Source organism: Poecilia latipinna, unplaced genomic scaffold (genome assembly GCF_001443285.1).
Source record: "Poecilia latipinna isolate Pla-1442-1.1 unplaced genomic scaffold, P_latipinna-1.0 Scaffold1205, whole genome shotgun sequence".
Taxonomy (NCBI): domain Eukaryota; kingdom Metazoa; phylum Chordata; class Actinopteri; order Cyprinodontiformes; family Poeciliidae; genus Poecilia; species Poecilia latipinna.
Window position 1 is genome coordinate 140,385 of NW_015113821.1, and position 13,829 is coordinate 154,213.

The 13,829-nt window shown below is 41.6% G+C and overlaps 1 protein-coding gene across 1 annotated transcript in view; it reads left to right on the forward strand.

Annotated features, from left to right (window-relative positions):
* neo1a (neogenin 1a) overlaps positions 1 to 13,829 on the forward strand; it is a 143,681-nt gene that overhangs the window by 124,629 nt on the left and 5,223 nt on the right. Inside the window, exons 17-24 of the mRNA XM_015053824.1 lie at positions 3,558 to 3,790; positions 7,397 to 7,535; positions 8,809 to 8,916; positions 9,529 to 9,723; positions 11,948 to 11,980; positions 12,180 to 12,248; positions 12,948 to 13,080; positions 13,201 to 13,445. Coding sequence (XP_014909310.1) covers positions 3,558 to 3,790; positions 7,397 to 7,535; positions 8,809 to 8,916; positions 9,529 to 9,723; positions 11,948 to 11,980; positions 12,180 to 12,248; positions 12,948 to 13,080; positions 13,201 to 13,445 — 1,155 coding nt within the window. The remainder of the gene's footprint in view (positions 1 to 3,557; positions 3,791 to 7,396; positions 7,536 to 8,808; positions 8,917 to 9,528; positions 9,724 to 11,947; positions 11,981 to 12,179; positions 12,249 to 12,947; positions 13,081 to 13,200; positions 13,446 to 13,829) is intronic.

Consider the following 13,829-nt stretch of genomic DNA (forward strand, 5'->3'; position numbering starts at 1 on the left):
CTCGCGCAAGACCCCCCGTGGTGACTTTGGCAACCCCTTCGTCAGATCCAAATGCTTCCTCTCAAAAGCAGAACCGAAAAGCCCGCCACCGCCGTCTTCTGCCGAATTCTCGGGGGCACGTTCCCCTTCCTGCCAGTTTGTTCGAGTCGGAATTAAAAAGACGGCGCTGACCTACATATGGTGCTTTACTTTTGGAAAAAGTGAAGGAAAAACTTGGTGAACTTGGGCTGAATACTGGATGACAGTGACATCTTAACTTGAAAATGGAATAAGTGAGGGAGGTGTTTCACCCACGTGTAATGCTGCATTTTAAAAAAATTTTTAACCCGCGACTGATTCTCAGCAAAGAAGAGCCGCTACGCACGTTCTTCAAAGCTGGGTAAAGAAATACAACCTTCGTGCCACTCTAAAACCTCAGGGCCTGACTGCAACCACGAGAATGCTTGGATTTTCAAAATGCTCTCACTCTCTCACACACACGGTTCCATCTTGGGGATATAATGAGGGCACCTCCGTACAAAGAGTTGTCAAATGGAGCGAGTAGAGCACCGCCAGGTGATCGAGGAGGAGTGTCATCACGGGTGACCAGGCGAAGCTTTTTCTCCCATCATAACTAAACCGAGTTCAGAAACAGGAGCAGTGAAACCAGAAGCTCATCCTTAAAGGATTCATTCTGCAGAAACTGTCTGTCGCTCGACCTCCAGACCTGCATTCTTTTTTGCTCTGTGGAGGCAGTTCACACCGACAACTTCCTGTGGTTTTTACGGACCACTTGCCAACCCTGGTGCTCTCTTGCATTAATGCTCCCAAACCAAATCCGAACAGTCGACGCACAGCCACGTGGATCTGGGACGTTGGTTCGATACAAACCCCTGATACTGGAAGCGAACTAAAGAGAAATATCGGTGTTGATGTATGAGCCCATTTTCACTTAAAACACGGTATAAGACTTCTGAGCCATCATACAAAACTTCGCAGAGAGCTCTCTCAAAATAGTTCAATCTGGACCTGGCGTCGAATTCAGCAGGCAGATGTCTCTCTCTGCGGACAAAATGATAATTTTCATCTATGTCAACGAGAGCCGATTTCTGCACTTCAGACGATGTGGGGAGCCTATAGGACTAAAGAAACAAGTTCTTTGCTTGGCAAGAAAACCACAAGTCAGTACTGGTTAAGAAAAATGTAATCAGTGCATCTTTAATATTTAGTTTTTATATATGACTGTAGTCTATACCCATAGTCATAGAACACATATATGCAAACAGAATACACAGCCAACAATCAGCGATTAAACTAAACCAATGTAGATAACTTACGAGTCATATTAGTTAGTTGATAGATGAGCTATCATCAAAATGTGGACCAAACTATGCCCAAGTTATACAGACAGGCATCACAAAGACTGGTTCTGTTCAGGAGACTGTGAGACTTGTGACAGTCAGGGGCTCCTTCAGATTCACTGTAATACAGACTGCTACAGGGTGTCCTTCCTGACCACATCCGTCAGCAACAACTCCTCTTTGAAGAAACTTGGATAAAATTTTGGATTAATAGAGAATTTTGTGCCATTTATGAGCTACGTTATGTTAGGGTTTGTTCTAATATGCTAAATAATGTTCTTTGTTTTTCACTGCGAGGTGCTAAAAAAAATATAGCAAATAAAAGTTGCAAAGAACAACTTTTATTTGCTAAAATAAAAGCAGAGAGAGACATCTCTCTCTCTCTGCTTTCAGAATTCAGCAGGCAGACATCTGCCTGCTGAATTCGACACCAGGTCCAGGTCCACACGGTGTCAAGACTTTGAAAGTCTTGACACCGTGGTGGATGATCCATACAGATTAATGAGTTAAGCCGTGATTCATACATATACTAAATCAGGCAAGTGGATTTCTTGTGTGCTAAATTCTGAGCTAACGTGGCTCTGAGCTAAACCAGGGAAGCCTTCCACAGTCGGCCTAATTTGCCGTGCGTGTTAGGCTCCCTTTTCTTTCAGGTGATTATGCAAAGTTGGACATTTCTTCTTCTTCTTCACCCCCCGCCCCCCTTTTCGAATCTGCATATTGGATAAAATGTTACACAGTTGTCACGTTGCGGTTTCTCACCGAAGGATGTCTTGGAGTGCCACCTACCGAGTGAAGGCTTCAGTTCGCATAATGCTGGGCAAATATCAGAAAAGCTCTCCCTGCCGCTCTTCAGCAGAGCGTTTCCCTTTTTGTTTGTGAGCTGCAAATTAGAAGCAGCACAACGCTTAAATCCTCAGTTCCTCCTCTTGTTCGCGACCCTTCTCTTTCTCCTCCACCGCCGACAGGCTGAGTGCTTAAAGCCTCGGTTTTCCTCTTGCGGTTTTGAATGCGACAGCAACATCTTAAACTCTTTTTGTGCCCTCTCGATCGTTCTCTTTGCATGAAAGTTGCTGTTTTCTGAAGCTGGATGATGTAAACACGTGTCAGAATTGCTTCTCTTTGAAACAACTGGGTGAAAACGTTCTCGTCTTCATGAGCAGTTGCATGTACGCCGCAAAAACACAAAATCTTACCGCATATTTTCAGCCTAGTTTCTAGTGCAAATATCTCTGTACACTTGAATTAAGACAAAACTAACTTACAAGTAACTTTTCAGAAAGAAATAGGAGCTCTAGGCACAAATGCATATTGCTGCATGTGTTTCAAGTAACTGCTACCTTCAGTCATATATCAAACATGACTTTTTGTGTTTGAAGGTGGCGCTAGGTCCATGCAGTAGTTTTACACACTATAATTGATGTAAAGTTGGAAAAAAAAAGTTGATTTTGCATAACACTGCCCCTTTAATATTGATGTAAAAGTATTAGTTATGAGTGAAATAATCTGCCAGTGCAACAAGACATTTCAATGTGTAATATGGGAAAAACATCTTGTTCCACTGGGAGATTATTTCACTTACAACCAGCACTTTTTCATCAAGATTAAGGAATTACTGACTTAAAACAAGCTCCTATTTCTTACTGAAAAGCTAGAAATAGCTGGTTCTGTCTTATTTCAAGTTGACTACAATATCTGCACTAGAAAGTAGACCAGATATTCTTGGTAAGTCTTTGTGGGTTTTGTGGTGTCTTTCACTCTGGTTTCCCATTTGCAGTGAATCTTGCCATGAATAGCTGATCTCCTCCTGTCTCTCCGTAGTGCTGCCGTCACTTTAGCTTCACACACTGTCGGGTAGATTTCACACAGCAACCAGTTCTATAGGTTTGCTTGTTCTAGAGGTCAGTGTCTGTTATTTTTTCTAATAGTGTCCTCTCTTTTTCTCTTCCACCTTCCCAATCCCACCCAAAACCCCACCCCTTCTCCCCTTTCCCTCCTCCTTCCTCCCCTCCTCCTCCTCACCACCACCGACCTTCATTTTTAACGCATTAACCTTTTATTTTTCCCTCCTCTCCTTCCCTCCACCGCTCCTGTTTTGACTCCACTCTCTCATCCTCCACGCCACGCTTCCCGTTGTGTTTTTAATTTTTGTCCTTTTTTTTTTTTATTGTGTGTGTGCAATCAATGCATGCGGGCTTTTTACTGCCTGACACGCAGACCCCATAGACCCCGATGTTGACTTGTACGAACTGTTCCATGCTCCATACACCCCAGCGCCCGACCCCAGTCCCATGATGCCTCCCGTCGGCGTGCAGGCCTCCGTGCTGAGCCACGACACCATCAAGGTGACGTGGGCCGACAACTCGCTGCCCAAGAACCAGAAGATCACCGACAACCGCCACTACACCGTGCGATGGAAGACCAACATCCCCGCCAACACCAAAGTGAAGGTGAGAGACTTTTCCCTTCAGTTTAGTTCAATTTTAAATCTCATTTACTCGAGTTATAGCCCTGCTTTTGTTTATTTAAAGGGTAATTCACTCCAAGAAAAGCTGAATTTGTTCCCTCTAAATAAAACATTGCTGATATCTAATACCCTTTGAATTCCTTATTTTGCTTTTACTTGTCGTGCGTTCTGACACCACCAAAGGTGCTGATGTGCAGGCAGTAATATCGCATGATGGCACAGAGCGAAGTAATCTGTCGGCGGCTCTGGACCTCAGGGGAACCACAGTGCTGACGTTTGTAACGGAGAACAAAAACATCTGTTGTCATTTAAGCGTCTGAGCTATAAAGCGACAGACAGATGCTTCACTTGCTTTTGTTTTATGTGCAACATGTAAAAATTCCAGACTGATAACACAGTGCACTACCCTTTAAACAGTTTTGCACCAAAAAGAGAGTTCTATGTAAACTATATGATGTTGTCTCACCAGAAGCTATAAATGCAATGTAATGTGATCTGTAGTATCTATAATCTTGCAGTCTAGTTTCCCCCTCCACGTTTACTACCGTCGTTAATAAACATGCATAAAACGGCTTAGAATTGAGGCGCATCTTTTGCAGTTGTATGTAACGCCGCAACTAACTTTTATTTTGGTAATTGATTATTCTAACAATTATTCTGATAATTAATTAGATAAAAGAAATTAGCCTATGTTGCAGATTTTACAGATTGTATTAGTGGAAATACACTAAAAGATGCAAATAAATAATTGATTTCCTTTTGAAATAAGAAAAATAAAACATTTTTTAACCTAAAATGGAATAAAATAATTTTTCACTAAACATATTGGCATAAACATATTTACAGACAGAGGTTTTATTTATATATATCTTAAATGCAAAATGTAGATTTACTTTGTATCAGCAAATTGTCTTTTTGTAGAGTCTGTGTACTCTAGTCAGCGCAGCTTATTCATTTATTTAATGTCATTTAGCAAAGAGGTCATTGACTTTGCAAAAACTCTCTCATCTTGAGCAAGCATGAGGCGACAGGGGAGAGGAACAGCTTCCTTTTGAACAGGAAGGAACCTCGAGCAAAACCAGAGTCCATCAGCTCTGATCTGTACTGTGGGTGTTGGCAGAACAAGTGGGAATCTTAGAGTGATAGCTGACAGCATATAAAGGCGATAAAGAAATACATTTATAAATAAAACTGTTGTTGAGGCTGTTTGTGTTTTAGTTCTTATTTTGTTGACAAAAGAGTATTTTTCTGAATAGAATTCAACAAGCATATTGCCACCGTTATGTTGTGGATGGAAACTGAAAGGGTCAGAAACCTTTTTAAATGAGACTCAAGGACATGACGTGTGGGAGGCCCAACCTGATGCAGAGAAAACGCTGGACACATTTTCAGTAGTTTATCAGAAGATATTAAATAGCAGTAGAGGCCACTCACATGTCCAGATTATTGACTGTTGTGGACAGAAGCAGTTTTGCAGGGCAGCTACACTCAACACGCTCCTTGTGAAGGAAAACGGACGATGCTAATGAGTAGTTGTAATCTCAGAAGGATTATTCCTATAATTTGAAAATCGGTTTGAACATTGTTTTCCGGACAGAAACAGCAGGACTATGAATATTTATCCCCAGGCAGAGCCGCGGTTTGAATTTCATAGCTGTTTGTTTTTAGCCTGAGTAACGGCTAAGGATTTGTGCAAATTAACTTTTAAATGTTTTTTTGAAGGTGAAATTCAAATTGCAGTTTTCTCAGTTTGGGGTCGTCACGTTTGCCTGCATCCTTCTGGTTTTGGTGAACGTGTGTGGAAACAGTGACCGAGTAGAGCTCAGATAAAGGCTTGAGTTTACTGATAAATTATTCAACAAGGACAAGACAAACAGAGGCAGAGGAAAAAAGAGAAGAGGGTGTAGATCTGACAACGCATTCCCCGTGCCGCCAGCTCACGGGACGCACCAAAATAAACGAACGCAAGCCGGGAAGCCACACTGAGTCAGCTGACGGGCTTCAAACGCACGCTGCTCGACGTCAACGAAAAGAGATTCGTGATTTATTTATTGTTATTCCGGGGAAAACAGAGGGGGAAAATGCCATTTAAACACTGCGCGATAAATGGACCATAAAGTAAATCAACACAAGTTCAACACGAACAGCTCAGTCTTTTGTTACAAGTGGATGCTCTAAGTGGTCTGATTCACACAGCGTGACAATAATTAAAGAGCAGCTCGGGCTTATTATGTTTCTGTCCTGTTAATGAAATCACATATATTAAGACGGCGCTGCGCTCTGGAAACGTCGTCCTGTGTCTCCTTGTGTTTTTCTGGCGTTCTACAGACACAAACAACAGAAGCGCTGTCACTTTAATGCCTCTCTTAGATCGAGTCTAACCAGACAGGCTTGTGCATTATTGAGGGAATGACTGCTCTTAAACTGGCTGCGTGCAGCTAAAGAGTGGAGCGCTTTGCCGGCTTACCCCACTGCCCTCTGTTTGGCAGCCCCCCGGCGGAGAACTGCCGTGGCAACCAGCTCCTTTGCTTAACCCGATTCTCCCACTTATGCTTTATTTTTTCATGACGGCCCGACTCAGTGGAGAGCAAGTAAAATGGTTGCATAAGTCAGTGTTTAAGCATGTCCGCAAGGTGTGTTTATGGTTTAAGTGTTTCTTTGTGGTTGTAGAGCCCATTTGTTTTGTCTAGACTTCTCGCGCAGGTTTGAAATTCTTTTAGAGAGCCTGTTTGCGGTTCTGTTAAAGAGCACTTCAGTATGCAGAAAATTGTTTTTCTCGTCACCAGAGTGCAGTAAGCCGTGAGAAAACGGCGACCTGCAGTGTTTTTATTTGCTCAGACTTTTCCGACGTATTGTTTTTAGTAGGTGTGTAATGGTGCACGTAAATCAATTCAGGAGGTAGACGCCTGGCCATTTTTTGTGCGTTTGGTGTGATTAGCAAACTGCTTCTAGCACCTTCTCCATTGTGAAGCCTCACTCTAGCCGGTTAATGTCTGGTTCGGTTCTAGTCAAATTGGCTGCGTCTCTATCGGCGGTGCGTTCCTCACTATGTGGACGTGAACATTGGCGGGGGGCTGTGGTTGACGCTCTAATTATGTCATTTTGTGCGAGTACTCTTGGGCGCCCAGTTTCTCCAAAATGTACGTTTGTTGCGCATTCCTCCAATCCAGTTGATGCTGGATGAGCTCTTCCGCCACAATTGATAAAAGAGATTTGGACGTCAAGGTTTTACTATTTTTGTCATCATGCCAACTTCTATGATCTCAAATTGGATAAGGTGACAGTGAAGATGACGTAAATCCATGCGCCCAATACCTTGCTACGTCCGGCTCATACCACCTCTAAGGTGGTTCCAAAAAAAGTGGTTCCTACTCGTGTTGAACATTTTTCTTCCATTTTCTAAATCCGATTATCTTATAAATAAAGTTCTTCTTCATTCTAGCCTTTGGGAGACAAGAAGTCTTTTCGTAAACTGTAATTTTTTTAATTTTTTCTGGTTGTTTCTCATTTTTCATCTTTTCTGTCTTTCTAACTACATTATTCTTTTTTTTTTGTTCTCATGTTTCTCTTTGCTTGTTTACTCTTCCAGATGGCCAACAGCACAAGTCTGAGCCACGTAGTGACAGGCCTGAAGCCCAACACGCTTTACGAGTTCTCCGTCATGGTGACCAAGGGCCGCCGCGCTAGCACATGGAGCATGACCGCTCAAGGGACCACCTTTGAGACCAGTAAACACCGCCAACACACACACACACACATTCCTGCAGAAACATTCGTCATGAGAGAATCATCAGTGACTGCAGAGTGACAAACCCCTGGCTGGTTGGGAATAACAGTGAACTTCTTGCAGCTCAAATGGAAGGAGGGGGCACACCAGAAGTGATGGCAGAACGGTACAATAATCTGGACGGGTATTTATGAGCAGCTCTGCTGTTCAAATTAGGCAGCTTGCCTCAAATTTGGTAATTGGGGATAATTCTACCAGACTTCCTCAGAGGACAGTAGGCATAACCACACATCAACCTCAAAATACACAATCAGACTAACACTGGGGAAAAAATGAATAAGAAGGAGAATTGTTGGGGTTTTTTTGCTGATATTTATTCCAGTATTCTTCTTGATTTGTAGACTCATGGCCATGTTTCTCCATCTGAGGAGTCACAATCCAACACCTGCCCCAGTCTCTGCTTTTAGATGGAGAAAAAAAGCTTTTACTGGTTTTATTGGTCCTTTTCTGATCTCTGCCTTCAAACTATAGGGCATTCCTCTTGTGAATATAGTTTCCCTTTAATTAGTTAATCCCAGTAAATCAATGGTTTGTTTTAATCTTACCTGTTGATGTTGTGCATGTGATGCCATATCTCTACATCACAGAATGAAATTATTCTCACAGAGGTGCAGATCAATGACAGAATGCGAGGTTAAACGAATATAACTAGGGCAGTGTAACAGTCTGTGCAATTGGTCTTGGCTTTATTTTTTTGCAACTCAAAAAAATATAAATAAAGACACAGAAACTAGGCTCATTGCTGCTTTCCTGTTTTTGCTGTTGTTTTTTATAAGCAGTTAGATCATGGTATGTATTTCAGTATTTTGGAGAGTTTTAGGCTTCAAGAGTAAATCTAATCTAAAACTCAACTAACTAAAATTTAAATGAAGATAATGAAAGGCACATGTTCCCCTCAACTAGCGTTAGGAGCCATTTAAAATAGTTTTACATAAACACTCTTATTGTATTTTTTCACACTAAAATATAACAAAAGATTTTTGTTAACACCTTCACAACACCGAACAGAACGAAGCAGGTACTTTAAGTGACAAATGGAGAATTTAAACAGTTTTCTAAAAGTTTCTGTTCCGTCCCAGGCAGGGGTTTGTCGCACACGTGAGCAAACAAATGGATCCTATGAGGTCAAACAATATCAGTCACAGCAACACAATTATTTTCTGTCTGATATTTCATTTTAAAAACACGTTTAACTCCTTCTGTCCGTGCCTCAGCCCCAAGCTCCGCCCCAAAAGATGTGACAGTGGTGAGCAAAGAGAACAAGCCACGCACCATAATAGTCAACTGGCAGCCTCCCTCTGAAGCCAATGGGAAGATCACCGGTGAGCATCAAACTAACTTCCTGTCTTGTGGCGCTTCTGCATGCAACATAAAAATATGTGGGGAATTTATATCTGAAGTAGAGGTTTGATTTGATAATGGTGCCAATTTTCCACTGCTGAGGGAGAAACGAACTTCAAACTTTTCTTTTATGTCTTCTTTGTTAAAGTATTAAACATCTATGTTAATTTAACTTTTCAATGAGTTTTATTGCTGAGTTATCTTTAAATATAATTTACGTAGTATTAATTAAGAATGCACTGGTATGAAAATTTGGCCTGATATCAATATCCAATATTAATTCTGTTGATATTTACCTAAATTGAAAAATGACCCCAGTGCTAACATGGCTTTTGTGTTTTGGTTAAATATCCCATAATCCTTTGTTGCTCAACCTTAAAAATTCCACAATTTAAATGGAAAGTGTTATTTAACTCTACATCCTAAGGAATACTAACCTTATTGAAATGGATAATTACAAAAGTTATCAACATGAATGTCCACCGTCTTGTGTTGCAGAAAATGTTTTGACGTTTTATGTCCATCAGTGCAAACTAAAGTCCCCGTTCTGAATTTGAAGATGCCGTCTAACTCCGCCTGTCTTGTCCTCTCAGGTTACATTATCTACTACAGCACAGACGTCAACGCGGTGGTCCACGACTGGGTCATCGAGCCTGTGGTGGGGAACCGCCTCACTCACCAGATCCAGGAGCTGACTCTGGACACGACGTACTACTTCAAGATCCAGGCCAGGAACTCCAAAGGAATGGGGCCCATGTCGGAGCCAGTTCAGTTCAGAACTCCCAAGAGTAAGTGTCCAAAATGTGCAGGAGAACGGTCCACAGATCGAAGTGGAAACATCAGCAAGGCTTACAAATCTTATTTAGGTTTTTTGTGTTGTTGTTGTTGTACAGGAGGGCTGCTGTTATGATTTATAATTCCTTCCTTGGCTATAATGAGTTGTCCACTCAGCAACTAACAAAAAGCACAAATCTTCCACCTGAGCAACAAGGTTTTATTGAAAAAGTTCCTTCTGGCCGAAACCTGCATCCAAAAAAAAAAAAAAAAAAAAGAAATAAACAAATGTCACCAAACACAGAATCTGAATTAAATAATTACCATTTGTTTGAGTCCAGGCAGTTTTTTCTGATGTGGATATTGGTGCAGTGACGTTGTAATAACAATGGCTTTAGTACAGCCTTCGTCTTTCTACCTTTTCACATTTTATTACATCACAAGCACAAAGTCCTATATATTTTATGCGGTTTCTATTTGAAATACCAAAACAATGTACGGCATAGTGTAACTCTGAAAGTGGAAGAAAAATAGTGCATGTTTTTTTTTTTTCTTTTGTCAAAATATTGTAGAAATAAAGATCTGAAATCTTTGCTTCGTAACAATTACTGCGGCAAACCGAGTTAGGCTTCTGAACAGACACCATTCTTTGGGTTTTCCCCTACTTTAAATTTCTAAATTTCTGCCATAAGTATTAGTGCTGTTGATCACTTAAAAAATGTAATCAGATTAATCACACTCCAGCGCTGTGATTTATCATGATTAACTTTGTAAGCATAAGGTGTAAATATGGACATTTTCAAAAAATGTTTTATTCTCTCGAACGAAACACATCTGAAAATGACTTTTTCCAGGTTTTCATATTCAAGAAATTGCAAAAGAAATCATTATATTTCAAGTGTAAATTTAGAAATGTTAACTACAACCTGCTTGTACTTTGGTGGAAGGATAATCCCTCATTGCAACATGTACACCTCGATGTGTGCAGGTTTGGTCTTACCCAAACCTGCACACATCGAGGCGTTTTTGAGCTCGCCAGCCTGACTTTCCTCACTCATCTATTCACTCGTGTTTGTGACTCTACATTGTTGACCGCAGTACAAGACCGTGTAACGCGCTGCTGTGATCTGAACAACCCTCCGCGGGAGATTAAAGCAGATTAATGCGATTAATCGCGTGATGTAATATTAGCTCCTTAAGCTTTTTAGATTAATCGCTAACGCGTTAACACGTTAACTTTGACAACCTGCATAACCTTCCAGTAAAATGCAGTGATGTTTGTGGTTGTAATGTGGGAAAATGTGAAAATCTTCATCAAGTTCAAATACTTTTGCAAACCTTGTAGGTGGATTACAAATACTACACATCAGCTAAGGCAGCTTTAGAACTTTACTTTTATTGCTGCAGCTGCTGTTTCCTGTCAGTTTGCCCTATTAACTAATAATCCCTCTTCTGAGGTGTTGAATTAAAATCGTACACTGCCCTAACTGTATTCTTTACTTTTATTTGCTATAGATTTTTTTTTTGTGCCTAAATTGCATTTATTTCTCTTTGAACGATTTCTCGTTCCAAAGAGAAATCGTTCTCTTTCAAACGATTCTCTTTGAATCGTTTGAATCTTTGAATCGTTTCAAAGAGAATCGTTTCAAAGATTCTCTTGGAGTCCTTTCATAGAGAATCGTTTCTCTTTGAAACGATTCTCTTGGAATTCTTTCAAAAAGAATCGTTTCTCTTTTAAACGATTCTCTTGGAATCGTTTCAAAGAGAACGATTTCAAAGTCGTTCTCTTTGAAATCTGCTCCGCTGCGTAGTTTGTATTAAAACACTCAGGATGATTTGGGTTGGGGAGCCACACGCAGCTCATTTTGGTTTTAATTTCAGTTACTTAGCAGGGCTGTTTTATTTTATTGCCATTATTTTTATTTATTTATTATTTTTTTGTTTTGCAAAGCATTTTAAGTTTTGGAAATCAATCTGTACTTTTATTGTGGGACGATTGAATCATTTCTGGATCGACGCTTTGTTCCTTTTATCAGCTCTGCTCTGTCTGTTCAGCAACGGTTTTTGGTTTTCTCACGTGTTTTTCATTCCTCTAGATTTGCCCCTCTTCCTCCCCACAGTCCCCCATCTGCCCTCCAACCCCTCGTATTTCTTTCTCCCTTGCCTCTCTTCTCAGCTAACTGTTTTTGTTTTGCGTTTTATTGTCTCTTCCTCTCTGCTCTCCTTTGGCCTGTTAAGCCGAGTCCTCTGACAAAATGGCTAATGACCAAGGTAAACTCCCTCTTCTCACTTTATCACTGCCAACTGCACCTCATGTGCTTCTCTTTCTAAGCATCTCCATCTTCTGGGCTGATGACAACTTGCAATGCATGACTGCCAGATTGTGTTTGTGCTTGTAGAGTTTGTAGACCGTTGAATTTGCACCAGAAGGCCTGAAGAATCTTATTTTCTTTCTCTCTGTTTGACTCAGCTTCAAATATCCCACCAAAGCCCGGACCTTCAGGCAACTTGTATCCAATTGGCCCTCGAAATTCAGATGGTAAGTCCTTAATCCCACCTGCTGACTAGTCTGTGATTGCCATTGGCTTTTAAAGCTAATTGGATGGCTAATTATAAGGCCACCCCTGCTTTGTTTCTCAAAGAATGACATTTACAGCAGAAGGAGACGGAGAAAGAGCAAAATAAATCACAGAAGCACCATTGCACTCAATCATACACTAGCAGGAGAAATGTCTCGTCATCTTTTGCCAAAGACAAAAGAGAAATCTCTTAATCGATACAATCTGTCACCATTCCATTGTTTACGTTTTGTGAGGAACGAAGTTGCGCTCAGTGTCTTCTGAGGTTTTCCTGTCATTTTCTTCCGTAGTTCCTGGTGGCGTCCCACCGCATGTAAGAGGTGGGTCAATGGTTTTGTGATCGATTTGGGTTGCTTGACACATCGCCGTTTGAAAGCAAACTGCACCAGCTGGAAATGTAACAAATGTTGCAATGTTAGTCCCCAGTCGAACCGAGTTGACCGAACTATCAGGTGTGAAAACGATCCACTACATTTGAACAAGACCTCAGATCAAATGTGGTGGTGGAGACACCAGTAGAGCTTTTCAGACACCAAAATTCACATTAATATGAACGACCGATGAAGCCTGAAGCGGCAACTTCAGGTCAACGGTGCTCAAGGTGCTCCTGTGCATGTGACTTAGCACTTCTAGTCTAATTCACTTTCTCTCCTCTCGAGGTAAAATAGGTCAAAGAAATGAGAATCTCACCGTGATCATCGTCAGCATAATCGCAGTGGGAGTGTTCACCACCGTAGTGGTGGTGGTAGGAGCCTTACTGTGCACGCGGCGCAGCACGTCCCAGCAGAAGAAGTGAGATCTTCACTAACTCATTTTGTTCTGTTATTTGTTTCTTCATCATTCTCTCTTCCGGTTGTCGTCTTCGCTTGTATAAACGATGCGTTCTTGTCATTCCCCCTGCCCCCCCTGCAGAAAGCGAGCGGCCTCGAAGTCATCAAACGGCTCCCATAAGTACAAGGGAAACTCCAAAGACCTGAAGCCGCCGGACCTTTGGATTCACCACGAGAGGCTGGAACTGAAACCCATAGACAAGTCGCCGGAACCCAACCCGGTCATGACCGAAACGCCCATCCCTCGCACCTCGCAGGACATCACCCCCGCCGACAGCGGCCTGGAGAGCAACCCCCACCTGCAGCAGAGGCGCAACTCCTACCGAGGTCAGGTTTGCCCCCCTTCCCATCCCAACGCCCGTAAAAGGCAACACTTCTAAGTTAATGTTTTGGAATAAAAACAGATCAAAGCAAAATGTCACCTTTGCTGCCTGAGTGCACATTCATAATAACACCCAGCATAAGTTTGACTCTGCCTGGCAGACAGGAAGTGGCATTTCAAGAGATTGACCAAAGGAAAAAAAAAAAGTGAGTTCATTATTTGAGCTGGAAATTCAGTAAAAACCTGCAGGTATGCTTCCAGGAGCCTGTCTGAAGGTTTATTGGACAATTTTTAGTGAAGGATGTGTTTTTCTTCTTTTTTTTGTTGTTTTTTTTTTGTCTGTGATTGCCATGCAAAACATTTCATGCTGCATCAAGACATGGCTCACG